The sequence below is a fragment of the Nycticebus coucang genome, chromosome 6 (assembly GCF_027406575.1).
Source record: "Nycticebus coucang isolate mNycCou1 chromosome 6, mNycCou1.pri, whole genome shotgun sequence".
In the NCBI taxonomy this organism is placed as follows: Eukaryota; Metazoa; Chordata; class Mammalia; order Primates; family Lorisidae; genus Nycticebus; species Nycticebus coucang.
The window spans coordinates 134,660,101-134,685,543 of NC_069785.1; the positions used below are offsets into that span (position 1 = coordinate 134,660,101).

Consider the following 25,443-nt stretch of genomic DNA (forward strand, 5'->3'; position numbering starts at 1 on the left):
AAACTTAAGCATGCAAAGAACATCTGATAATGTAGTTCTTGATGATAAACTTGGTTCTTGCAGGTATGGTACGCTGCCTCCTATGCTGAGTTCGTGAACCAGAAAATTCATGACATTTCTGAGGAAGAAAGGAAAGGTGGTTGCACGTTTATATTTTGCATTTTCTATATGAATTTTAAATTGTATATTTTATGTCTTTGTTCATCCTCTAAATTTTCTATCTCAAAATATTTCAGCAGATATTCTAGTAGGTTTTTTAGAGCTGTACATCTCCATCTAATTCTAAGATCAAATTATAATGACATATTAACATTTCTTTCATGGGTGCTGGAAAATAGTATTTAATATAATGAAAACCTCCAAATACAAAATTAGAACCTAGATCAGAGGGTGATTCCTATCTCTGAGGACAGAGCAAGGCCAGCCTTGGCTTTGTTTTTAATGTAAATGTTGCTGCAGTGTAATCTGCGTGTAGAAAGGTACGCAGATCAGCGGTAGACGCCTTGATGGACTTTCACAAAGGGAATGCACCTTTGTAACCTGTACCCAGATCAGGACAGAAGATTACCAGTGTCCTAGAGGTTCCTTGTGCCTTCTGATTCTCCCTGCCAAGTATAATTACTCTTCTGACTTGCAGTGCCCCACGTAAGATGTGCTTATAATAGAATTGTGGATAAACAGAATCATGTGATATGTACATTTTTTGTGTCTGTGGCACCTTTTGCTCAACATGGTGTTTGTGAGATCCATTCACATTGTCCTATATAATTGTGATTTCCTCATTCCCATTGTTGGATGCTCTGTTATAGTAACGTATAACGAATCATTTGTCCGTTTTACTGTAGATTTTGTTGTGGGGTGCAGTTCTAACATTGACCACCCAGAATAAGGCCAGACTGCACAGGTTAAGGGCACAGCCTTCTACAGACTTCACACCCTTCAGACATCGGCTACAAACTTTGTGCTTCCCAAGCCACACACACATCTGACCAGCTAGCTACAACACAGGGGGTTCCCTGTAGCCCCTCAGGTTTGATTATTTAGCAGAATGACTCACAAAATTCAGAGAAGTGTTATACTTAACAGTTTTATCATAAAAGATAGCTTCCGGACCAGCCCAGTGACGAGATGGGGTATGGTGAGTTCTGGGAAGGTCCCAGTGCAAAGTTTCTACAGCCTCCGGACGCATCCCCATCCTGACATATTGACATGTGATTACCAACCATAGACGATCTCCTGGGCTTTGGTGTCTGGAGTTTTTATTGAGGTATCATCATATTGGCATGACTGACCGAATCACTGGCCAGGACACTGAACTCAAATCACCAGCTCCTGATCCTCTTCCCCTCCTGGAGGTCAGGCTGATATGGCCTGGCTCAAAGCCCCAGTCTTCTAATCACCTAGTTGGGCTTTTGGCAAAACCTACTCACCCTCAGTCATCTCATTAGAACAAACTTGAGTATGGTGAAGGGCCCACCCTGAATAACAAAGACATTCATATTACTTGGGAAATTCCAGTGATTTAGACATTACCTCCCAGCATTCAGGGACAAAAACCAGCTAGATTCTTTCCTGGTCAACAGAATTGCTTCTAGTTTTTGGCTATTTTGAAGAGTGTTACTATGACCGTTCTTATACAAGTGCTTTAGGGAACATGTGTGCACATTTCTGTTGGTGTCCATCTGGGAGGGAGCGGAATTGCTAGATCATTTGGTATGCAAATACTTAAATTTATTAGATACTTCCAAACATGTTGCTAAAGTGATGATACTGGACATTGACTTTTAAGTCATTTGTAGTGAAGTATACCTTCAGATTATGAAACTTGGGTCTGAATGGTTATCTGAATGCAGATTTCTTTTGTAGTATTTTTTGTCTTTCCAACGTGGTGAGGGGTATGTGTGTACGTGTGTATGTATTTAGGGGAGGAAGAGAGTGGTATAAAGGTGTTTGTTCTTTTAATGTCTTGTATAACTGTACCAGAAAATAAGATCCTAGAAAAATAACTCTTTGCCAAATTTTAACCTTTGATTTTTATGACAAAACGGTAATGCAAATAGCAGATACTAATTGTGAGCTCTTAGGTTCCAGTGAGATGAGAGTGGTGGGGACAGCAGGCGTTTCAGTTTTATTGGTGTCTATTGATCATCATCCTTTATAATTTCTCTCCTGTGACTAGTTCTTCGAGAGCAAGAGAAGAATTGGCCCTGCTATGAATGCAACCGCCGATTTATAAGCTCGGAGCAGCTGCAACAGCATCTTAATTCTCATGATGAGAAACTGGATGTGTTTAGCAGGTATGGATGAAGGGGAATGGCCCCAGCATACTTTATGAAGGCTCAGAATAATTTCTGTATATATTGTCCATAAGCAAATCAGTGTCTCCATGTGTGTTAGTGAGCACGTGTGAGTGCACACAGGTGGGATGCTGAGGGAGACGTCTTGTTTGTCATTTCTCTTCCCTCCTGCTTTTCACTTACCATTTATCCCTTTTCCAGCAAAACCAATACCAAGCAATGGGAGATCCTCTCACCTTAGTTAAATCTCTTCTAACTAGAGATTCTGAAATAGGAACATTTGAGATAGCATATATCTTTAAAATAATATGCATCTCTGCTTTTCAGACTTTTTTCAGCAGTGATTCTTTTATCAAATTAAATCATATGTTTAATTCCACTATATAAAAAAGGTAGATGAGGGGGAGAATCTTCAAGGGTAGAGTGAGCAGGGGCTGGACCAGGTAGGGCCTTATGAGTAACACTAAGAAATTTGAGCTTTATTCTAAAAGATCACTTTGGATAAAAATGACACCAGGTTAACTTAGAGTAAGACTGAAGATCAGAAGTCAAATCAGAAGTTATTGCAACAGTTCAGGTGAGGAGTAAGGGTTGTTTGGAAAGGGTAGTACCAATGGGACAGATACAGGGTTGCAAACTTTTGTAGGGAGGGTTGGGAAAGAGAGGGGAGAGGCTGGGATAGCAGCTAGGTAAATAGGAAATTGGACATTCTAGGGAAGTACCATACAATTGCCCGCAACATTAGTGCCCACTTGAAGTTCATGGTCACGGAAAGCCAGTGAGACCACCAGCATGGCTGGGTATTGTTCCGCAGCTTCATTAAACTGCAAGTGGCCTGGTGCAGAGTGGGCTGAGAACTGGACCCTGCTTGGTCATGGCTTTGCCAAGTGCAGACAGTGCACAGCGAGAATAAGGGAGCAGCAGCGGGGATGGGAATCCAGTGTGTACAAGGGAGTAATCATAGTAGGTGACTTTGGGGTTTATGTGTGGCAGAAGGGGAGAGAAAGCATCAGGGAATCCAGGACTGCACATAAGTGATAGAAGGTTGGACTGGAGATTCTGCCCTGTTTCCCCTTATTTTAAGGTGTGCTTCCAAAGATGCGCTAGGTCTTATTTTCAGGGGATGTCTTATCTTTCCTATAAGTAGGTCTTATTTTCAGAGGATGTCTTATTTTCGGGGAAACAGGGCAGTGACTTTGAAGGGCTCTTGATCTGGGTATGAGAGAGAGTGTCAGAGTGGGCTGTGCATGGAATTGGGGGATAAAGGCTCATGTGGATTTTAGGATCTGGGGTATGACCACAAGAGTAAATGTCTCAGGATGGGGCAGGTGGGCACAGCGAGCTTGAAGTTATTCCTAAGACTCTGCTCGTGGCATTTTGTATGTTGTATTCTGCTTCTGCCTCAAAGGGTAAAATCCGTCTCGTATAACTCGATGTCTTTAGAGTCTAGCACAGTGCCTGATACATAATAGATAAAATGTCAGTTAGCTTGCTTTTGAAAGAAAATTTGAGATAATTAGGAAAAGTTGAATTTTGACAAGATATAATACTATCAGATATTTTTTAGGTGTGAGATGGTATTATGGTCATAATATAGGGAGTCCTCATGATTTAGAGATACATAGTGAAATATTTACAGATACAATGATGTTTGGGATTTCCTTCAAAGCTGTGTGTGTGCGGGGAACTGGTGAGGATATAGACGGAAGGGCAGCCATGACCTGATGATCAGTGTTGAAACTGGGTTATAGGTCCTTTGGGCTCAGCATGCTGTTCTCTGCGTTTGCCTAGGTTTAGAATTTTCCATCAGCAAAAATCTTTTAGAAGTTCCTGAAAAAATATATATATAATATTTGTTAAACTGTTGAATAGATGCGTGGAAGAATAAAGCATGATAAATCATACACTTCCCCCCCACACAACTCTAAAAGAAGTTTGCATGACATACTTTCTAGGTCTCTTTTCTAAAGAAATTTTTGTGTGTTACAAATAAGGGATAAAATTTAATTGATATTTACAGGCATGTTATGGAATAGCTAAATTAGAAGTTCTGATTTTTCAGAAACTTATAGTACAACAAGAAAGTTCTTTGAATTTTAGTCACATTTCTTGGGAGGAATATGAGGTGTGGGTGGCCATATCGTGCATTAGATGACGTCTCCTGGGGACAGAGACACGCTCTAAGAGGCAGCATGTTCTGTCCTATCTGCAGTTCTTACATCATTTCAGAAGCAAGATGTTGTCAATGCTGTGAATTTTTATACCTCTTTTCTTCAGAATAATTTAAGACATCTCTTTGAGCAATAGGGAGGGCAAAGAGGAGACATTCAGAAAGCATCTGGTAGCAAAACAATTCTTTCCATTAGAGAAAAGACTCAGGGAAAGCGGTACAGCTGGAGCACGTGGAAACGTGGGCTTAGTCAGGATCACTGGGGCACTTTTGTGATGGAGTGTTAAGTAACACCATGATTTGTAACTCAATCTCTCGTCCCCAGAACGAGAGGTAGAGGAAGAGGACGAGGCAAGAGGCGCTTTGGTCCAGGTCGACGTCCAGGGCGGCCTCCAAAATTTATCCGCCTGGAAATAACCAGCGAAAATGGGGAAAAGAGTGACGACGGGACACAGGTACTGGGGACCGGACAGAGCTCCCCTAGAGGCCCAGGTCCCTTTCTCCATGTCAAAACAGAGGCCTTTCCTATCAGACAGAACTTTGCTGACCATTAATTAAAGTGTGATTGGAGGATGGCAAAAGAATGTATTTTCAAGTGTTAACTTCCCAAAACCCCCCAACTTGCTGCCCTATATAAAGGTTTGAAATTGACCGGAGATACCTGGGGTGGACTTTGCTTAAATCACCAAGTTATTGATGTTCCAAAAAGGCCGTATCTCCATCTTTTCCCGGTTTCCATCTTTCCTGGTTTGTAATTTCTCATAGTTTTTGCATTTCGTTCATAGTTACTTAATTAACTTTCCCAGAGGGCGGGTATTTTTTTCTGAGCCTTATGAATCTACTCATTCAGAGATGAGCAGCAATTCTAAATCCGAGTTGACAGTCCCCTTTCGGCGCTGACCTCTTCTCTAGGTAGGGAAATAATCCCAGGTTATTGCAAATTCCAGGACTTGCTGCATTTCCCCATAAAGGAGCAGTTTGATGAGGCTGAACCAGCTGCTCTGAACGGGTTGGACCCACCGGAGCAGACCGGCATCCCGATCCCGCAGCTGCCGCAGGAAACCCAGTCCTCCCTGGACCCGGAGCCGGAGCCCCACCCGCTGCACGCGCCGCCGCCGCAGCCGGAGGAGAGCGTGGCGCCCGCGGCCAGCGCGCTGACCGCCGATGACATGCGCAGAGCCAAGCGCATCCGGGTGAGTGGGCGCATGCGCCGTGCGCCGTGCGCGTGGCCGCGGGGCGTCCTCCCGCCAGCCGCGCCGTCCACGAGCCCGTCCCCCATCCGCGTTGGAATCTTGCGTGTAGCCTGTCACGGACTCGGCCCCCTAATTTTGGGAGACATTATTAACGTCCCTATGTCCCTACGACAGTCTGGGTAGGCCGGCGTGGCTGGTCCTAGATTCTGTCCATTTGGTGATCACTCAGCAGCCCGGCTTTCGGCCACTGCTGTGCTTAGCACGTGTGTCTCTCAAGGAGCGTAGCCGTGTCCATCCCGAAGTTCACAGATGGGAAATGAAGAAATAAACACGTTTAATTGTAATCGTTCTATCATAAACAGACTCATGGGTGCCTGATCATAGATAGCCCTCAAGTTAATTTTAGGTAACTACATTGCTTGTCTACAGTTTCCAAGGGGAGACTGGCACATGTCATTGCTCATCAGTGCACGACGTCCAAGTTGATAAGGGCAGGTGTGAGCCGCACACCTGGGGGCAGCTTGAGCCAAAGCGTTAGGTTTGGAAACCAGTCAATGTCTCGCGTGTTGTGACCTGTGTCTTGGCTTCAGACCGTGTGGCTGCAGGGCTTCTGTGACTTCCAATTTAGATGTGTCTTCTTATTATTTCACAAACAGCCTTTGAGCGTGGAAAACAATATGGTTTTGTGTGATAAGTGTGCTTACAAAAACCAATGACTTGACGGGCAGCTGAGCACATACAGACTTCTGTTGGTACTTTACACATAGATGAAAGAGACTCTCACTTCTCAGACGTCATGATTTTTAGATGCATGATCATTTTAGCTTATGTTTATTTTGGATTTCTTATTTGCCTGTAGGCTAGAAGGGACCTTGAAAAATAGTCTAGTCCATGCCTTCACATAAAAATACATTCAAATATTGATAGCTTTGAGGGACTCGTAACTGCTCTGAGGTTAAAAAGCCTTTAAGAGGGCCTTGTGATTGAAATATATAAAACTTTTGGCTCAGTGTATATTATTTCAAAAGGTTATGTAAACCTATAGAAATGTAGACCAGAAAGGAAAAAAGCTGTGAATTCATATCTTCCTATCATTCTACTTTGTTTCCCGGTCTGTACTTCTCTTGCTCACTTACTGTCTTTTCTGCTTTGGCCATTTTGATTTTTCACCAAGTCCAGAGAAATGCTTGCTAGATTTGATGGAAAAAACTAAAGCCCACATGTATAGTAGGCATTCAAGCATAGCCTAGCTGTAATTGTATTTGTATTCCTGAATGAGTTGGGTTACTGGTTTTGTTAGAAGGTTCCTTATAGCAAAGCCAGAGCCATGTGTATGTGGCTTTTGGAGGTCAGTCTTAGTTGAGCTATTTTGTTTTTTCTTCTCACACATTCTAAGAAGTAGGGCTATGTATTTTTTCATCTTTTCTATCCAGGTTGGTAATGACCAACTGAAAGGAAGTCTTCCAATCCAATTGGTAATGTAACTATTTTTCTCTCCTCTAATGCTGCCTGCTCAGTTGGAGCTGCAGGTAGGTTTGTTTCCTGTGTTTCCCATAACAGAATGTCACTTAAGTGTTTGCCTGACCTGCTGTTCTTTGCAACCTGTACTTACTAAATCCTGGTAGAAATTACAATTTGGTTGCCACAGTAAATGGAATTTAATGAATAATGTTAATTTATTTGCAAACAGATCAATGAGTAAATTGTGGGCTGCTGATGCCTCAGATACAAACTGAAGGGTAGGACTAAGTGATCTCCAAGGTCCCTTCCAGCACTGAAACCATCGAGTGACTTATGCAGTGGTTTTGAGTTCTAATTGTATGTTCCACAAGGTGCTAGGTGCACTCTAGGAGCTTGTAGTTGAAACAAGTAGGCAACAGGAAGGTAGTTTACATGTAAGTGTTAAATGTAAAGGGAAAGCTTATAATTGCTACAGAAGGTTGGAAGAATGAAAGGCCAAAAAGAAAGATGGAGGAATTGGGATAATTCATGGATGAAGTGAGACTAAGACTGGTCCTTGAAAAAGAGATAGGAGGAAGGCAGAACATTCCAGAGAATGGTAGCCACAGAGGCCCAGACACAGGGATGTGCGTGGTATGCTTATGGGACAGTGCAAAGACTAACTCGGCCTTAGCATGGGGCGCCTGCGGAAGGATAGTGAGGAGTGAGCCGTGCTGGGCACAGGTAGCCCACCAAAGGCTTTGAAAGCTGAGCAGAAAAAAACCTAGGCCAAAAAAAAAAAAAAAAAAAAAAAAGGTTTTAAGCAATAACTCCAAAACAACCAATAAACATAATCATTTGTTTTCCTTTTAGTGTCAGGATCGAAATAGCATGAAAATTGATCAATAATTTAGGTTCCTTTTGCTATTAAGATCAAATTTTAGAAACATTTTATGGCCATCATCTACAGAGAATCTGTCCTCTCAGAATTCATTGCAACATGAGTTGAATCCTGAATAACAGAATTTAGCAGTGATGCTATTTTGATGGCCCTGGAGCAGCTGATATACACAGAGCATGTGTGATTGACAGGAAGAATCACAATGGATTCATGTGCTCCCTCCACCGTTTTTCATGATTTCTTCTAGAAATGTGTACTGACTGTGGCTCTGAGCTACAGAATATACCTTACAGTAGAAACGGCCTACACATGGGTCAAGGGGTAGAAACAGCTTCAGTGCTTTTACTACCTGGGATACGAGGATCACATTAGTATCTTTAGATCAGAGAAAGACAGTCTAGTTCTTGAGTACTTAGACAATGTTCAGGGCTCCCTGGAAATTGCAAAGATGATAAGGTTTGTCAACAGAACTAGGAAAGTGGAGCCAGGTGGCCGCTCAGTTTAAATCGAGTTTCTCAAGGTACTTGTGCTAATCAGAGATGACAGAAGACTGATTAGCATAATGGACCAAAACAAAACCAAGTTCTGGCTGTGGCACCCAGGAAGAAATGGTGTCTGTAGTCGGGCCAAAATCAATTCCTGTGCCTGTGTCTGTCCTTGGACGCTTCACTGCACTTGAATAAAAGAAATCACTCTTCAGAGCAAGGCAAAAGTGCTCTGAATCACGCATCCCTAAACCTCAGAAATGCATCTGTTTATCTGCAGTATTTCTACAAAGTTTTGAAAGCCAATCAAGTAGTAACAGCTTTTTGTGTAAAATATCTATCTGGACGGAGTAAAAACATTAGGTGACTGCTAAGTCATGTGTGAGGAAGTGAAAGCAAGCTCTGTGGCTGATGGAAAAGATCTATTCTTAAAGATCTCTGCAGATGCTATGGAAAAGACCTAGAGATATTTTTTTGAGTTTCATGGGAAATATATTACTTTAATTCTCAAACTACTGAAAACTTCCTCTGAGCTAAGCAGGTTATTAAGGGATCTAGAGGCAACGGAGAATAAAATATTAAGTACTCCCCGAAGCAGCCCATCGCCCTGGAAGGCAACAGAATTGCTGTTTATCTACTTAGTATAGATACAGGCAGCATCTTAAAATTCTTACTCCTAGCCCTGTTAGACAAGTTCTGAGAGACATTTTCCAGTCTGTACACTACATTGTACAGTAACTATGTTCAGAAATCTCACTAAATAAAAACTAATCATTTTACTTTCCCCCAAATAATCATTTCGCATTAAATTTAGTTTAGAAGTTGTTGCTTATCAGTATTTGAAATTGAGTTTAAGAGTTGTTCGCTGTACTTTTTCATTGTACAGATAATGCAGGGAGGTCTCTGTTAATGCTTTACTTATTGTTCCCTTATAGCTACATGGGCAGACCTATTCACAGATTCGTTTTTTGAGGGCTTTTCCCCCCTCATAAGTCTCTAGAGCTTTCTCTTAGTGTTTTGAGGAACTTAGGAATGAGTCTTGGTGATAGCACAACTAAAATATTGATTCTGTATTCTCTGTGTGAAAGATGATTCTGTTGATGTGCTCTCAGCAGAGCATGAGTGGTTTTTCCAGTAGTGGTGATGGATTTGCACCGAGGATCCCTGTTCTCTCACTCGGATTTCCCCATAACAATTGCATGAATTTACAGGATGGCTAATCAGCATTAGAAGTGCAATCTGTAACTGAAAACAAAAAGCAAAATTGCCTGGTGTGGGCAGGGAGCAGAACAATATGCTTAACTGAGTTAGCATGGCATTCTAACCAGTAGAACTCACTTAGCTGCACTGGGACTTTGCTCTCTGCGTTTTCTAAGTAGGAAGGAGTGGAGTGCACATATTCCACTTAGGATGCGTGGTCCTGTCTGGTGAACAAACACATTCACACAAATCGGACTCCTTCATTTTCCTTTCAGTTCTTTTTCCCAAATTGGGATTTATAATACACCCAGCATAAAATTCACCCTTATAAAATGGTTTCCAGAACAGTCCCAAAGCTGTGCAGCCATTAACACTATTTCATTCCAGAATATTTCATCATCCCCAGGAGAAACCCCCGGTCCATTTCCTTCTGCACCCTGTCCTTGGCAAGGACTATTCTTCAGTTTTTTTAAAAATTATTTTCTTTTGCTAAACATTTTAACCAACCTTCAAATTCTTTTTATCAAGGACTTCAGCAAGTAACATTTGGCTGACTTGATCCACGCTCATCCCTGCATGTGTGACTTACCCCACATACTGTCTTTCAAATCTTTAATTTTTATCCCATTCCATTCTGGGGTTTGTTTTTATTGTATTTGTCTTCTATGAGAAACATTTTCTTGAATGTTACTTCAATCCTTTCAAAAGAAAACACATTAATGACTTTCTATAGAAAAAGAAAAAAAATAAAAATACAAAAGAAAACACATGTACATAGAGATAAAACACACACACACACACACACACACAAAAGGTTTGTCTTCTCAAGATGAACTTCGGGGATGGTTTCATTTTCAGTGTCTTCAACAAACAAATCTTTCAACTGTGTGCGTCCTAGAGTTTAACTTCTCTGGGAAGTCTGTGATTGGAGAGATCATCCTCTCTTTCTCTCTGAAACTGTGATGCACTTGAACTTTTAATTTCCTCACTGAATAATCACATCTGTGTATGTCTTTCAGAATGCAGCTCTTCAGCATCTGTTTATTCGGAAGTCCTTCCGGCCTTTTAAATGTCTGCAGTGTGGGAAGGCCTTCCGTGAAAAGGACAAACTGGACCAGCATTTGCGCTTCCACGGGCGGGAAGGGAACTGCCCGCTGACCTGTGATCTGTGCAACAAGGGCTTTATCAGCAGTGCATCTCTGGAGAGCCACATGAAGCTCCACTCCGACCAGAAGACTTACTCTTGCATTTTTTGCCCAGAATCCTTTGACCGCCTTGATTTGTTGAAAGATCACGTGGCCATTCATATCAATGATGGCTACTTCACCTGCCCAACTTGTAAGAAACGGTTCCCAGATTTTATCCAGGTAAGTGTCGGCCACTGAGATTCCCATCTGCTTTCTTCTTATGGTAAAAGAAACTTCAGTTTCTGGAACACTGAGTCTGCCTCGTATCTGCAGTGTCTTCCCTTCTTTGCAGCAACTTTACAATGAGAACGGTATTTCTTCAATCAAACTACTTTTATAAACAAAAGATAATTATAATCCTTAATTGTCCAGATCAGGCATTGGCATTTGGATGTTTAAGTTCTATTACGAGTAGTAAACACCCAGATCTGTTGTAATTTTTAAAAAGTCTTTCTTAATCTTCACCAGTATCCATTACTCACAAGATACACTCTGTAGAGGACACACTCCCATTGCCCAATTCCTGGGCTGGAAAGATTCCCTCCCTACCACTGTGGTTTCCTGTCTTGCTTTACTAAGGCTATGCTGTTTACAAGGAAATAAGAGAAAGTTGATTTATAGTAAAATTTTGTGTTAAGCACTGACTTACTCCCTGTAGAATCTGGGAGGGGCAAAATGATGAAAGTAAATTTCAGAATATTCATGATTTCATTAGGACTTAAGTGACATTATTTTTCTTTGCTAGTCCGAGAATAACTAAATATCTTATAAAACTACTGTTTTTTTTCAAAATTACCAAAGCGACAAGAGACAAGGACTTAATCATTGTTCTGCTAGTGTTCAGAGGCTTGGAAATTTTCTCACTTCACACAATTAGAAGGGTTGCTTTAAGGCAGAATTTAATGACAAAAGAAACTCTAAGAATAATGAAGCAAGCTCTCTTAGGAATAGGTTATTTTTTTTCTTCTTAGAGACTGGGTCTCACTTAAACCCAGGCTGGTCTCCAACCCGTAGTCTCAAGTGACCCTTCTGCTTCAGCCTGCCGAAATGCTGGGATTAAAGATGTGAGCCATCGTGCCTGGCTAGGTATTTCAATATGACTCATTACTTAACTTCCACCTCAACTCTTCTTCATTGGACATACATGGCTGAAAGAGTTCAGAAGCCATATTCCTTTATTTAAATAAAGGGAATAAGTCTCAATTAAAAAGAAATGACCCCAAAATTATGTCACTTTCATAAATAGGTAATATTTTCTATCTTGTTTAATTCATGTCTTTAATTCTTCTGAACCTGCTTTATGGGAAGATGTAAAGAATCAATTATTAAAAGGGGCTGAATTGCTTCTATACATATTAAGGACAAAGTGAGGAAAAATTATTTTTTGTCTTTCTGTACATCATTTTTAGCAAGATTTATTTAAACCCAAAGGAATGCTTTTTTTTTTTCTTTTTTAACTTATGGAACAATTTAAGTGGAATATTGCTTTTAATAAAACAAAGGAGGGACTTCATATCATCAGAGTTTGACAGGAAAGCATCCTTTCTTCCAGTCTTCGACTCATCTGGGAGGTGAGGATTTCTTAGGCTTTCGTTTCTTTGTGACAGGGACAGTGTGTTACCGGGTCCAATTGTCGCCTCTGGCCGATTCCTCCGCCAATGCCTCGGGCGCCCCCTAGTGCTCGATAGCTGTCTGCGGCCGTTTCCTTCGGTGCCCGGAGCGCTCTGAGTTCCCCTGTGGTTTTTACCCCCAGGTGAAAAAACACGTGCGCAGCTTCCACTCAGAAAAGATCTACCAGTGCACGGAGTGTGACAAAGCCTTCTGCCGTCCCGACAAACTGCGACTGCACATGCTCAGGCATTCGGACCGCAAAGACTTCCTGTGTTCCACCTGCGGGAAGCAATTTAAGGTACGAGGCTCAGGCTCGTGCGCCACTGAGGCGGTGCTCACAGCACGGGAGTTACCCTGAGCTCTGGACAAGTGCAAGGTGCCTTTCATCAGTTTATCACCCACTTCTGAAGAACTGGACTTGAGCTGCTCATTGGGCCTCAGTTTGACTTAGGTACAAAGTTCAGGGCCAAAAACTTTACCTAGTGTAAATTCTCAAAATAATTAATTAAAATCTCCGAACAGAGTCATAATGCATCTCTTAAAAGTATCCAAATATATAATGACTAGTGGAACTTAATTGCTACTGAAAATTCCTGCGAGACCAATGCATTTACTTACCATTCAGATCAGGGGATTTTTATTGATCGCTTTTTAAGTACATGTATAAGAGCAGGTAATTGAGCCTGCTGGTACCGGGACTCTCATCTAATAGAGGTGAGAATTCAGAAGGACCCTGACAAGGCTTAGACTACTTTGGAGAATGTTAATGACTTCAAGGATTAAAATAAAAAATAATAAGTATCCTGAGCCTGTCTCCTGGAATTTAGAAGCAGCTGAGCAGAAAGTTGCAGGAGACTCAGAGTTAAGTAAATAAATAGATGTGAAAATAGTAAAATATGCTTCATTTGGGGTTATCAGATAATTCTGTGGCACTGTTGTTGAGAGGGGGACTCTGCTGAATATGATTATGGGTCATACTGTCATAGAAACTGAAAACAAATCAGAAATGGCTGCAGGAAGGGAAAATTCTGGGTGTATTTGTACGGGATGCAAAGACTTAAAATATGAGAAATAGAATTTTCAAAGCTTAAGATTTGTGGTAAGGCGAGGCACAGTGGCTCATGCCTGTAATCCCAGCACTCTGGGAGGCTGAGGTGGGTCGATTGCCTGAGCTCAGGAGTTCAAGACCATCCTGAGCCAGAGTGAGACTCTGTCTTTAAAAAATGGTCAGGCATTGTGGTGGGCACCTGTAGTCCCAGCTACTTATGAGGCTGAGGTAAGAGAATCACTTGAGCCTTAAAGTTTGAGGTTGCTATGAGCTGTGACACCACAGCACTTTACCAAGGGAGCAACAAAGTGAAACTGTCTCAAAAAAAAAAAAATTGTGGTGTTACATAGAATATAATATTGGTGATTGTTTGATATATAGTAACAAAATTTAGAACTCTGCAGGGAACTAAAATTAGAAAAATATAACTGGATCTGGGTTTTCTGTTTTTCATTTTTCTTTCTTTTCTTTTTTTTTTTTTTTTGAGACAGGATCTTGCTCTGTCTCCCCAGTTGGAGTGCAGTGGAATAATGTCATCATCTTAGCTCACTCTAATCTCTAACCTCTAGGCTAGAGCCATCCTTCTACCTCAGCCTGTCGAGTAGCTGAGACCACAGGCACCCAGCCCCACACCAGCTAATTTATCTATTTTTTGCAGAGACAGGGATCTCATGATTGCCCAGGCTGGTCGCAAACTCCTGACTTCAAGCATTCCTTCCATCCTGGCCTTCTGAAGTGCTAGGGTTATAGGCCTGAGCCACTGTGTCTGGCCTAAATTTTTTTCTTGAAGATTTATATCAAAAAAGATTTCTGGGTTGGGTCCAGTGGCCCACGCCTGTAATCCTAGCACTCTGAGAGGCCAAGCCTGGTGGATCACTTGAGCTCATGAATTTGAGGCCAGCCCGAACAACTCTCCTTCAAGACCCCATCTCTACTAAAAATAGAAAAACCTAGCTGGGCATTGTGGCAGGCATCTATAGTCCCAGCTACTTGGGGGACAGAGGCAAGAGGATCACTTGAGCCCAAGAGTTTGAGGTGCTGTGACCTATGACACATGGCACTCTACCCAGGGGGACAGAGTGAGACTCTGTCTCAAAGACAAATAAACATATTTGTCTTATAATGCTGTTTGGCTGTCTGTCCATCCTATCCAGTCAGCTTGTTTTGCTTTTTTCATTTTGTACCAGATATCATTTTAACACCTGGGAATATTTGAAAAAATGTTTCTGCTTCTCTTTTCTCCTTTATTTTCACCCAGTATGTTTTAGACAGTGTTCAAACAGGGAAGCAGAGGATTACAGGATAAGGGATTTTCTTAAATAACCCAGAACTTAATTATAAGAGAAGACAGAGCAGTGAGGGTCAGAAAAGAGAAGTCGGGGGATTAGGGAAGTCTCATGCACCCGCAGAAGCACTGTCTGGCTGGGCAAATGGGCACTGACCTGGGCATCTGGGAACACAGGCACTTCAGCTAAGGAGAGCTCTTGTGGTCCTCCACTTCACTGCTCCTGGTGGTGGACATGGGGTTTGGCGAGCAGGGCTAGTGGTTGGGTAGAGAGCTAGTGGCTAAGTGAGAGAGAGGAGGATGAGTGGGGACCCAGTGGCACCTCTACACCAGACAACCACCTTCAGGTGACCCACAGAGTAGCACAGTGCTGTTCCGTTCCCACCCTCCAGCCGGGGGCCGTTTTCTCTTTTGGCTAACTTGAACTGGAACCATGCCGGGAAGGGGATTCCCTGTAAATGTTCCCCTTAGCCAAGCAAAAACAGCACAAAACCACCACATACCTTCAGTGCATTGTTTCAAACTATAGCCAGAGAAACTGCTTTAGAGAACAAATCTCTGATGCCGTATCCTTTATGAAAGACCCTATAATAGCTCTTCATGCATCCAGGTTCCAAAGTTCTTATCACTTAAAAGATGCTGTGGGATTTGGCTCCTGATTACCTCCCCCATCCCCACGTGCACTCCGGCCGTGCTGATGGACGCCAGTCTACTTGAGTGTACCCTTCAGTCTTTACTTGGGGCTTTGCAGTTGACAGACTCTCATATCATTTTACCTGGCTGATGTCACCTCGTATGGGGCATTGCTTGATCCCTGGATTAAGTGCTTCTCCTGAGAATTCCCGTAGGGCCCCTTCACAGCACTTGCCTGCCCCGAAAACTGTAAGCCCGTGAGGGCCGCACTGAGGACAAGCTGGGACCTGCTGACTTCAGGAGGCTCACAGTTTAATGGGGAAATCAGACATGTACATTAAGAAATTATTGTTGACACTATAATAGAGAAAAGTGTAAAGTGCCAGGTGAGTGACAATCTCCGATTTGGAGTGCAGGGGGAATCTCATATATTAATATAAGGCGACACTTTGAATTCACTAGAGGTTGGGGAAGAGTGCGCCAACTAGAGAAGGGGAGAGATGAGGAATGAGGGAAGGATTAAGGCATTCTGAGCAGCAGGCACAGGGCACTGCCAAGGTCAGGGAACGGTGAGGGGGAGCGGGCGGCGGTACGGGCAGAGCCAATGGGGAGAGGAAGCTGGGGAGGTAGGGTAAGCCACCACATTATGCCAGGTAATTAGGCTTGCAGTAAAGTGTAAATTCAAGCAGAGGCAGAGGAGTGGAGAAGCAGGCCCATGTCCGGGACAGGTTCTAAGGGAGGGCTGGCAGGAGCTTGTGTCTGGATGAAAGGGTGAGGGCAGACAGCCAGGAATTGAGATCTATGGCGTGAGAGGCTAGATGTTTGGGGACGCTGCTCAGGGGCTCAACTGAGGCAGGAGGAGGGAGGTGAGGGAAGTAAGTTAGGATGGAAAGGCCCTGTAGGGATTTGTCATCCAGTAACGTGGCCACCACTCCTGCATGTGTGGCCTGGTGTGATGTTAGTGCTGGGCTTTGGGATTTGTACGAGGTTCAAGTTCGGTAAATTGATCTGTTTAAAGTGAATAAATGTGGGGGTTAGCAAATGCTGATGCTTAAGAAAAAAATGGAAATGCCACAGAACGTTATCATTATATCTGCACTGAAGAAAGCTAGTGTTATTTAGGGCAGTGTTTTGATCCAGATTTTACTAAGAAACTCTGAATATTCCCGCCTGGGTTGTCCAGGGAAGATGGATGGGGATAGGAAGAAAGCACGGTTCAGTCATGTCCATTAGCAGTAGAGACAGGTCGGTGAGGAGTGCCTGGCCCTGGAACTCTGCATTTATCAGGAGCCGCGATACTTGGCAGGCACTCAAGGAACAGTTCTTGAATAAATGTGCTGAAAAATGAAGTCCCTGTACCAAAAGGTGGGAAGAACTGAGTTGCAGAAAGGTTAAAAGTCTTTACAAGACTAATCACAGTTTAATCATGCCCTGGAGGAGAGTGCCTCACTGGATTAGGAAGTCGGCACTTTCTGAATCCTTTATTCAAGATGGGCTCTAATTTTCTGTCCGTGGAAAGTCTCATGTCAACGTGTATCACCTTGATCATTAAGGTAGAACCTGGGCCTCAGGCCCATGCTCCATCCTCAGTAGACAGTGTGACTATTTACTTAAACTTCTAAATCCACAAGGTGAGAGCTTCTTTTTTTGAGACAGAGTCTCAAGCTATCGCCCTGGGTAGAATGCTGCCCTGGGTAGAGTGCTGTGGTGTCACAGCTCATAGCAACCTCCAACTCTTGGGCTTAAGCGATTCTCTTGTCTCAGCCTCCCAAGTAGCTGGGACTACAGGCACCCACCACAATGCCTGAGCTAGTTTTTCTACTTTCAGTAGAGACGGGATCTGGTTCTTGCTCAGGCTGGTCTGGAACTTATGAGCTAAAGCAATTCACCTGCCTTGGCCTCCCAGAGTGCTAAGATTCCAGGCATGAGCCACCCCCACAAAGCCTTTCTTTTCAAGTCGGTCTGTATGTCTGCTATATAGTGGTGAGTTCCTTGGAATGCACTTCCCTGCTTGACCAGCCTATTCCCAGTCCCTTGGACACGCCGTCCTATGTCCAGTGCTCCAACAACTCAAACACCTTTTGGTATTTTGTATTGATTTTTTAAATTTTTTAAATGTATTATTTAAATTAGTAAATAATACTCATTTGTATTATTCCTTTAATAAAAACTTTCTACCCCCGTACTTACTCCCTTTTCAAAAAATTCTCTCCAAATAGCGAAAAGACAAGCTGCGGGAACACATGCAAAGAATGCACAACCCTGAGAGGGAGGCCAAGAAGGCTGACCGCATCAGCCGCTCCAAGACGTTCAAGCCTCGCGTCACGTCCACGGACTACGACAGCTTCACCTTCAAGTGCCGCCTGTGCATGATGGGCTTCCGGCGGCGCGGCATGCTGGTCAGTGCCGGCGTCCAGGGGACGGGACAGGCCCTCAGCTCCCAGTTTGTGTCCCTGTCCTTCCCGCCCGCCCCCTCCAGAGAGGCCGTCTCCACCGCCTCCATCACTAGTTTTGTTGTTCTTTACCTTTGTCAGTCTCTTTGCTGTTGTCTAATTTGATTTCTCTCTTTTTTGTGTATTCCCAAATATATTTTCTGGTAGGGTCTTTGCCTTCTCTCCGACTGTCTCCTTTTACTGCCCCCCTTTGCCAAATTTCAAACACAGCAGAAGGAACCTTTCCATCTGTGCAGGGCATGTGGCCCCAGGTCGGCAGAAACATCAGTTGTGACAGCCACTTCTCTGCTCTCAACTCATTTTGACCTTGTTACAGCTGCAGAATATATTTCTGCCAGGAGCTGAAAAGCCATAGAGCAATATTTAAAGTGTAGAGCCTTAGTTTGTAATCTTCTTCAATGTTCTCAGTAAGCTTAGGGCATCAAATAATGAAAAACAGGTTTGCGTCAGGACAGTCCTCCAGAGAAATTCACACTCATGTCATTTTCCTTTTTCCAACAGCAGGGACTGTTGATGGGGTTCCCAGCGACCCAATTCACCTTTAACTCTTTGCTGAATTACTGTTAACTCCTGCTCCCCGTGACCACTAATGCTTTGGTGACACATGGGTCTGGTGACACCGGTTCTGACCAAGTGTTTTACTGTTCCGGGGCTTCAGAGAATTTCAGCTGCTCGCCGTCATTGTCAGAGGCATATGTTAGCTTCTGTTCGTAATAGGGTCTCTTTTTCTCGTTTGTTCTTTGTTTTCTCTTTAGGTGAATCACTTATCAAAGAGACACCCAGATATGAAGATAGAAGAGGTGCCAGAGTTAACTCTACCCATCATAAAGCCCAACCGGGATTACTTCTGTCAGTATTGTGATAAGGTAAAAGCAACACCTCTACTGGTGTGCCAGCTCGGAGACCTGCCTAAAGGCCATTTGTCTGCATTTATAAACACATGCTGTTAATAGAATCCCACAGCTACTCTTAGCAGATGGTTCCTTGTCCCTTACTTGTTTCCCATTCAGATAAGAAAGGACTAGAAATGCAGCCTCATTTTAAGCCAGCTTTTTTCTTAAGAATTAGTTGACTTTGTTTTCCTTACTGTCTCTTCTCTCTGTGATTTTTGTTCCACAAGGAAAGAGTTGTTAGCAAGTGCCTAGTATATGAATGAATTGCAAATTCCTAAGCTCTAAAACGAGAGTATTTATTATATTCCTTGTTAAAATATATGGTAGATTTTGAGTTCCTAGGAGATCAAAGAAAAAGCTTTTTTTTTTTTTTTTTTTTGGTGGTGGAATACTCTACTACTATATTCCATTATTTTTGTGCAGTTGCAAAAAAAAGAAAAAGAATATATGTTTATTATTTTGTTATAGTATTGTTTTCTTATGTAATGTACCTATGTCAGCTTAAAGTAAGAAACATTTTTTTAAACATAGATTCCTCACTGGAGGTAATAGTTGCTGTTAAAATTGCCATTTGAAAGATTCTTTGGCTCTTAGTAGTCAGCTACATACACATGTGAGAGCTTCCACAGACAGACTGCAGGATAAACTGTCTTAAAAACAATTGTCTTTTGGTTAGGCATGGTGGCTCACACCTGTATTCCTAGCATTCTGGGGGACTGAGGTTGGGGCAGCTGGGGGAGGGGGAATACTTGGAAGTCAGGAGTTTGATACCACCTGAGCAAAGGGAGACCCCCACCATCTGTACTAAAAATAGAAAAATAAGTTGGGCGTTGTGGCAGGCACCTGTAGTCGTAGCTACACAGGAGGCTGAGGCAAGAGGATTGCTTGACCTGGGAGTTTGAGGTTGCTGTGAGCTAGACTGACACCCTGGCACTCTAGACTGGGCAACAGAGTTAGGCTCTGTCTCAAACAAACAAACAAAAAAAAAATCTGGGTTTGGTGGCTCATGCCTGTAATCCTAGCACTCTGGGAGGCCGAGGAGGGTGGATTCTTGAGCTCACAAGTTCGAGACCAGCCTAAGCAAGAACGAGACCCCATCTCTACTAAAAATAGAAAAAATTGAGGCAGGAGGATCTCTTGAGCCTGAGTTGGAAGTTGCTGTGAGCTATGACGCCATGGTACTCTACCCAGGGCGACAGCTTGAGACTCTGTCTCAAAAAAAAATAAAAAAATTCTCTTTCTATGTCTGTATGTCTTTAAACTTTAGGGTAAAGGATATTTATTACATTTCATTTTGGACTGTATACCTTTTTTTTCTCACTTTCTTATGATGAAATTGTTAAGATAGTTTGCTTTAAGCAAGAAAACAGAACTGTGTACTGCTCTCACAGCCAAGCATTTGAATTGCAGGTTTATAAAAGTGCCAGCAAGCGTAAAGCCCACATTCTGAAGAACCACCCAGGAGCTGAGCTCCCCCCAAGCATTCGGAAACTCCGCCCTGCTGGTCCTGGAGAGCCGGACCCCATGCTGAGCACCCACACCCAGCTGACAGGGACCATTGCCACCCCGCCGGTCTGCTGCCCCCACTGCTCCAAGCAGTACAGCAGCAAGGTAGGGGAAGTTTCTGACTATTGGAGGTCCCAAGGACTACGCAGTGAATCACTCAAGGGTAGACGGCTTCTCATCCACATGGCCTATGGGGTTCCTTCTGAATTGAAGGGGACTGAAAGAGACGGCATCCTAGTGTGTATAAAGAGGGCCCATAGTGAAAGAAGGGAAGAGAATACTGTGGGCCTCCCCAGAGCTAGAGTCATCTGCTAGCCTGAGCAGGTGGCTGCTTCCCTTCTCCCCTGGCCTGTGGAGGCCTCAGGTTGAATGTCCTGAGCTCGCATTTGATGAGCTCAGGCTGTGGAGGCTACATAGGAACTGGGGTGGTAGTTGACGGGGGGTCATTCCTGCCATGGAGGCTACGTAGGAACTGGGGTGGTACTTGACGGGGGGGTCATTCCCGCTGTGGAAGGTACGTAGGAACTGGGGTGGTAGTTGGTAGTTGACGAGGGGTTGTTCCCGCCGTGGAGGTGGGGTGGAGTAGGCTGCGGAGGTCTGGATCTTGCCTGACAGGGCAGATCCAGGGGGTTTGTACTCTCAGTCCTCCTTTTCCCCCTTTTGCTACATGCACCATTTTGCGAAGTGCAGCCGTGGAATCAGTGTTGCTCTGATCTTTGTTTAAAGGCTCAAAATAAAAAACTTATGGCTCAGTGCCCGTAGCTCAGTGGTTAGGGTGCTGGCCCAATACACCTGGGCTGGTGGGTTCAAACCCGGCCTGGGCCTGCCAAACAACAACGACAACAACAACAAAAAAATAGCTGGGCGTTGTGGCGAGTGCCTGTTGTCCCAGGTGCTTGGGAGGCTGAGGGAAGAGAATCGTTTAAGCCCAAGAGTTTGAGGTTGCTATAAGCTGTGATGCCATAGCTCTCTACCGAGGGCAACATACTGAGACTCTGTCTCAAAAAAAACAAAAACAAAAACTTAGGAACCTTTGGAGGGAATAAGAGGAAAATTGAAGATAACTAATTCTGGTAATTAATTTTGGTTTTGCCTTAATTTTTTAGACTAAGATGGTCCAACACATTCGAAAGAAACATCCAGAGTATGCCCAGCTCCCTAACACCATACATACACCTTTGACGACCGCTGTAATCAGTGCTGCCCCAGCTGTTTTAACCACAGACAGTGCCACTGGAGAGACCGTGGTGACAACAGACCTGCTCACCCAAGCAATGACAGAACTGTCCCAGACCTTAACAACGGATTACCGAACGCCACAAGGGGACTACCAGAGAATTCAGTACATCCCCGTGTCGCAATCTGCCTCTGGTCTGCAGCAGCCGCAGCACATACAGCTCCAAGTGGTGCAGGTGGCCCCGGTACTGCATAGCATTTGTTTCTGTTTACCTTTGGGAATGCCATGTTGCCATTAGCCAGTGTGGTCGCTGGAACCCAAACCACCCCATTCTCAGAGCTGGAGCTGGGCTCTACAGAATGTACTTCTCCATGGACGTTCTGAGGCTTGGGCATTTGTAAAATGTGTCTCCATCCTGTCCTTCCTCAGGCTGGTGAGGCCCCTGGATTTAGCATTGTAAGACACTTCTGTCCAGGTAGGGTTTAGTGGCTCACATCTGTAATCCCAGCATTTTGTTTGGGAGGCCAAGGCAGGAGGATCATTTGAGGCCAGGAGTTCAAGACCAGCGTGTGCAACATAGACCCCATCTCTACAAAAAATGAAAAAAATTAACCAGGCATTGTGGTGCACGCCTATAGTTCAGCTACTCAGGAGGCTGAGGCAGAAGGATTGCTAAAGCCATGAGTTTGAGGCTGCAGTGAACTGTCATCACACCACTGCACTCGCGCCTGGGTGACAAAGTGAAACCTTGGTTCAAAAAAAAAGTCCCCTTCTGTGCAGGACTGTGCTGGTGACACCTCTTTCTGAGCCTCTTCTGAATCCTTATCCTTCAGCTCTCAGGTTGGCTACCTGCTAATGAGCCACTTTGATAAATCCATACCTGGGCATTGAATTACTGACACACATATATCAGTGAGAGGTTATATAGAATACTTTTGATTCAATCCTGAATATTGGTCAGTACCTTTTTAGTATGGAGGTATAAAGCTGTGTTCCTTCTATCAGATAATGAATAACTCATTCTTACTAATTAAGGGGCTAAACAAAGGAATCTTCTTGGAAGTATGCTTCATTTAATTATGCTAAGGAGAAGTGTACTCAAAGCACAAATGACCAAACTGGTTGCTTTTAAATCTTTTGGTCTCCAAAAATTTAAAACTAACATAGGAGCAGGAAATTGGAAGTTGCTACTGTCATCAACTTTTATCCTCCCTCCCCCCCCCTTTTTTTTTTTAAAGAGGGTTCTTTTTTTTTTTTTTTTTTTTTTTTTTGTAGAGACAGAGTCTCACTGTACCGCACTCGGGTAGAGTGCCGTGGCGTCACACGGCTCACAGCAACCTCTAACTCTTGGGCTTACATGATTCTCCTGCCTCAGCCTCCCGAGCAGCTGGGACTACAGGCGCCCACCACAACACCCGGCTATTTTTTTGTTGCAGTTTGGCCGGGGCTGGGTTTGAACCCGCCACCCTCGGCATATGGGGCTGGCACCCTACTCACTGAGCCACAGGCACTGCCCATTAAAGAGGGTTCTTAACTTTAGGCTTTTGGAGGGATCTGTGGAACCCATGATGTAATGTACATTGTTCTGGACAAAGGGCCTGTCCTTTACTAGATTTTCAAAGATATCTAAGATACACAAAAGGTTAGAAACTGCTCTGCTAGTGGGTTAAGAGTGACAAACTAAAAGCAGATTTTCTTCTTTGATTTCTTGTAACTATAAAAGGTAAGTCATTAAATTTCATGAAGTTTTTGATTCCTGCCAATTTCTCATTCAGCTTATTGTCAGGAGCTGTATTCCTTCCTCCCTCTCCCTCTTCCAGAATTTAATGGCATTAGCGGTTTGTGATATAGAGGCAGAATTCTTCCCACTGTCTTTTCCTCTCCTCTGGGCTGCAGTGTGGGCTGCCTGGGAGTACAGCATTGGGTCTGAAGTTCCTGCTCTCCCTCTGTTTCTGCTGGGATATTGTTTTTTTGTTATTTATTTATTTATTTATTTATTTTATTTTTTGTAGAGACAGAGTCTCACTTTATGGCCCTCGGTAGAGTGCCGTGGCCTCACACAGCTCACAGCAACCTCCAACTCCTGGGCTTAAGCGATTCTCTTGCCTCAGCCTCCCGAGTAGCTGGGACTACAGGCGCCCACCACGACGCCCGGCTATTTTTTTGTTGCAGTTTGGCCAGGGCTGGGTTTGAACCCGTCACCCTCAGTATATGGGGCCGGCGCCCTGCTCACTGAGCCACAGGCGCCGCCCTGGGATATTGTTTTTAACTGAACTTTTTCTCTGGAAGAATTTCCTTTACCTCCATCAATATGGGTCTGGTTTCTGGGTCTGTTTTCCCTCCCTCCAGGCCACTTCCCCACACCAGTCTCAGCAGTCCACTGTGGATGTCGGGCAGCTCCACGACCCTCAGGCCTACACCCAACACGCCATCCAGGTGCAGCACATCCAGGTCAGCGAGGCCACCGCCTCAGACCCACCGTCATCCCAGGTACCTTTCTCCATGGACTGTTCAGAAGCTGATAAGGCCTCAGGGACCGTGCGATTATGGTCGTAATTGAGAAGTGAGAAGGCATTGTCTTTGGGACCCATTTTCCTCAACTATTGAGATACCGTTATCTGGGGGCCTTGATTGAAGAGTCTTACCTTCGCCTCCAGTTTTATATGGGTATTGTAGACTCTCCTACATTATCAGCTTCACCTATCTAAAGGGAGCCCTGTGCTGTGACACTCTAGCGGTAACACTGGCCTTTGCTTCCCATTCTGAACATACTTGCTCACTTCTTTGATGTAGAGAAGTGTCTGTGTGGAGTGTTACTGTGTGTTGTGATATATTACTGTGTTTATAGGATTGAGTCTGTTTTTGAGATATTTAGCTAAGTTATGGGAGTTCAGAGAGGGACAGATCATGTTCATCAGGGAATTTTTGTAGAAGTGGTCTTTGAATTAGCTCTTGAAAGAGGGGGAGGATTTTGACATGGTGTTTGGGGGAAAGCATTATGATCTCCCTAGCTCATTGTGAGTAAAGACTCAGGAAAGACTCAGATGGGAAACGGTGGTTGGTTTACAGAAAACTGAGTTACTCTGTTTAGATTACTAAAATGAAATGATGTTGGAAAGAAAGTCGGAAAGGTGGTTTGGAGCTGGATTATAGAGGGCCTGGCCTGGCAGGCTGCAAGCTTCAGCCTTTTCACCTGTGGCTGAATGTTTGCACCTATGCTGAGCTCCCCCACCTGGGTGGGATCATCCAGTGCGGGTAATGGGAATTACTTTAATCATAGTGGTGACCCTTTCAGTGTCATAATCCATACTAGTCTGATTTAGTTTCTTGAGTTGTTCGTGAGTCCTGACTATATTTGAATTTCACAGTTCCCTGCTCCAGCTTTCTCTTCTTCCCTAGGTAGCTGGGCAGCCCTTGAGCCCCTCTGCCCAGCAGTCCCAGCAGGGCCTCAGCTCCGCCCACATGCAGGGCGGTTCTTCCGCACAGGGGCAGGCCCTGCAGCCGCCGCAGCAGAACTCCTCGGTGCAGCCGTACCTGCCCAGCGCTTGGAATTCCTTCCGAGGCTACTGTAAGTAAGAACAGGGAGTAAGGAGGCCATGCTGTCTCTGTCACGGGTGAGGGGTCTCCAGCCACGTGTCATGATTCTGTCAGTTTTATGATGGATTTTGGGTTTAAAGTATCAATGGGCCATTTTCTACACTCTGTAGTGCATGTACTGAGTTTCATGACAAAGCTCAAGGCAGTGCTCTGATTGTGACATTTCCTGAAATGTTAGGCATATTGCTAGAGGAAGTATAGGTAGGAAATTTAAATAGTACAATAGACGGGTATAGGATATGTTGACGGTAATGATTCATCCCTTCCACATATATATATATGTTTTAATTTCAGAATATTAAGGGGTCCACATGTTTTGCTTACGTACTTTGTTTTTGTACAGATTGAGTCAAAGTTGTAGGTCTGT

The 25,443-nt window shown here is 43.9% G+C and overlaps 1 protein-coding gene across 3 annotated transcripts in view; it reads left to right on the top strand.

Moving 5' to 3' along the window:
* Window positions 1-25,443, top strand: part of PRDM10 (PR/SET domain 10) — a 90,725-nt gene that overhangs the window by 58,963 nt on the left and 6,319 nt on the right. For 2 of the 3 annotated variants that reach the window (XM_053594966.1, XM_053594968.1), the window contains exons 8-19: window positions 64-136; window positions 2,180-2,297; window positions 4,793-4,922; window positions 5,415-5,660; window positions 10,706-11,053; window positions 12,627-12,782; window positions 17,670-17,849; window positions 18,659-18,769; window positions 20,207-20,407; window positions 21,409-21,723; window positions 23,829-23,969; window positions 24,879-25,047. In XM_053594966.1, the coding sequence (XP_053450941.1) occupies window positions 64-136; window positions 2,180-2,297; window positions 4,793-4,922; window positions 5,415-5,660; window positions 10,706-11,053; window positions 12,627-12,782; window positions 17,670-17,849; window positions 18,659-18,769; window positions 20,207-20,407; window positions 21,409-21,723; window positions 23,829-23,969; window positions 24,879-25,047 (2,188 nt within the window). The remainder of the gene's footprint in view (window positions 1-63; window positions 137-2,179; window positions 2,298-4,792; window positions 4,923-5,414; window positions 5,661-10,705; window positions 11,054-12,626; window positions 12,783-17,669; window positions 17,850-18,658; window positions 18,770-20,206; window positions 20,408-21,408; window positions 21,724-23,828; window positions 23,970-24,878; window positions 25,048-25,443) is intronic. The other variant, XM_053594967.1, reaches the window with a different exon arrangement.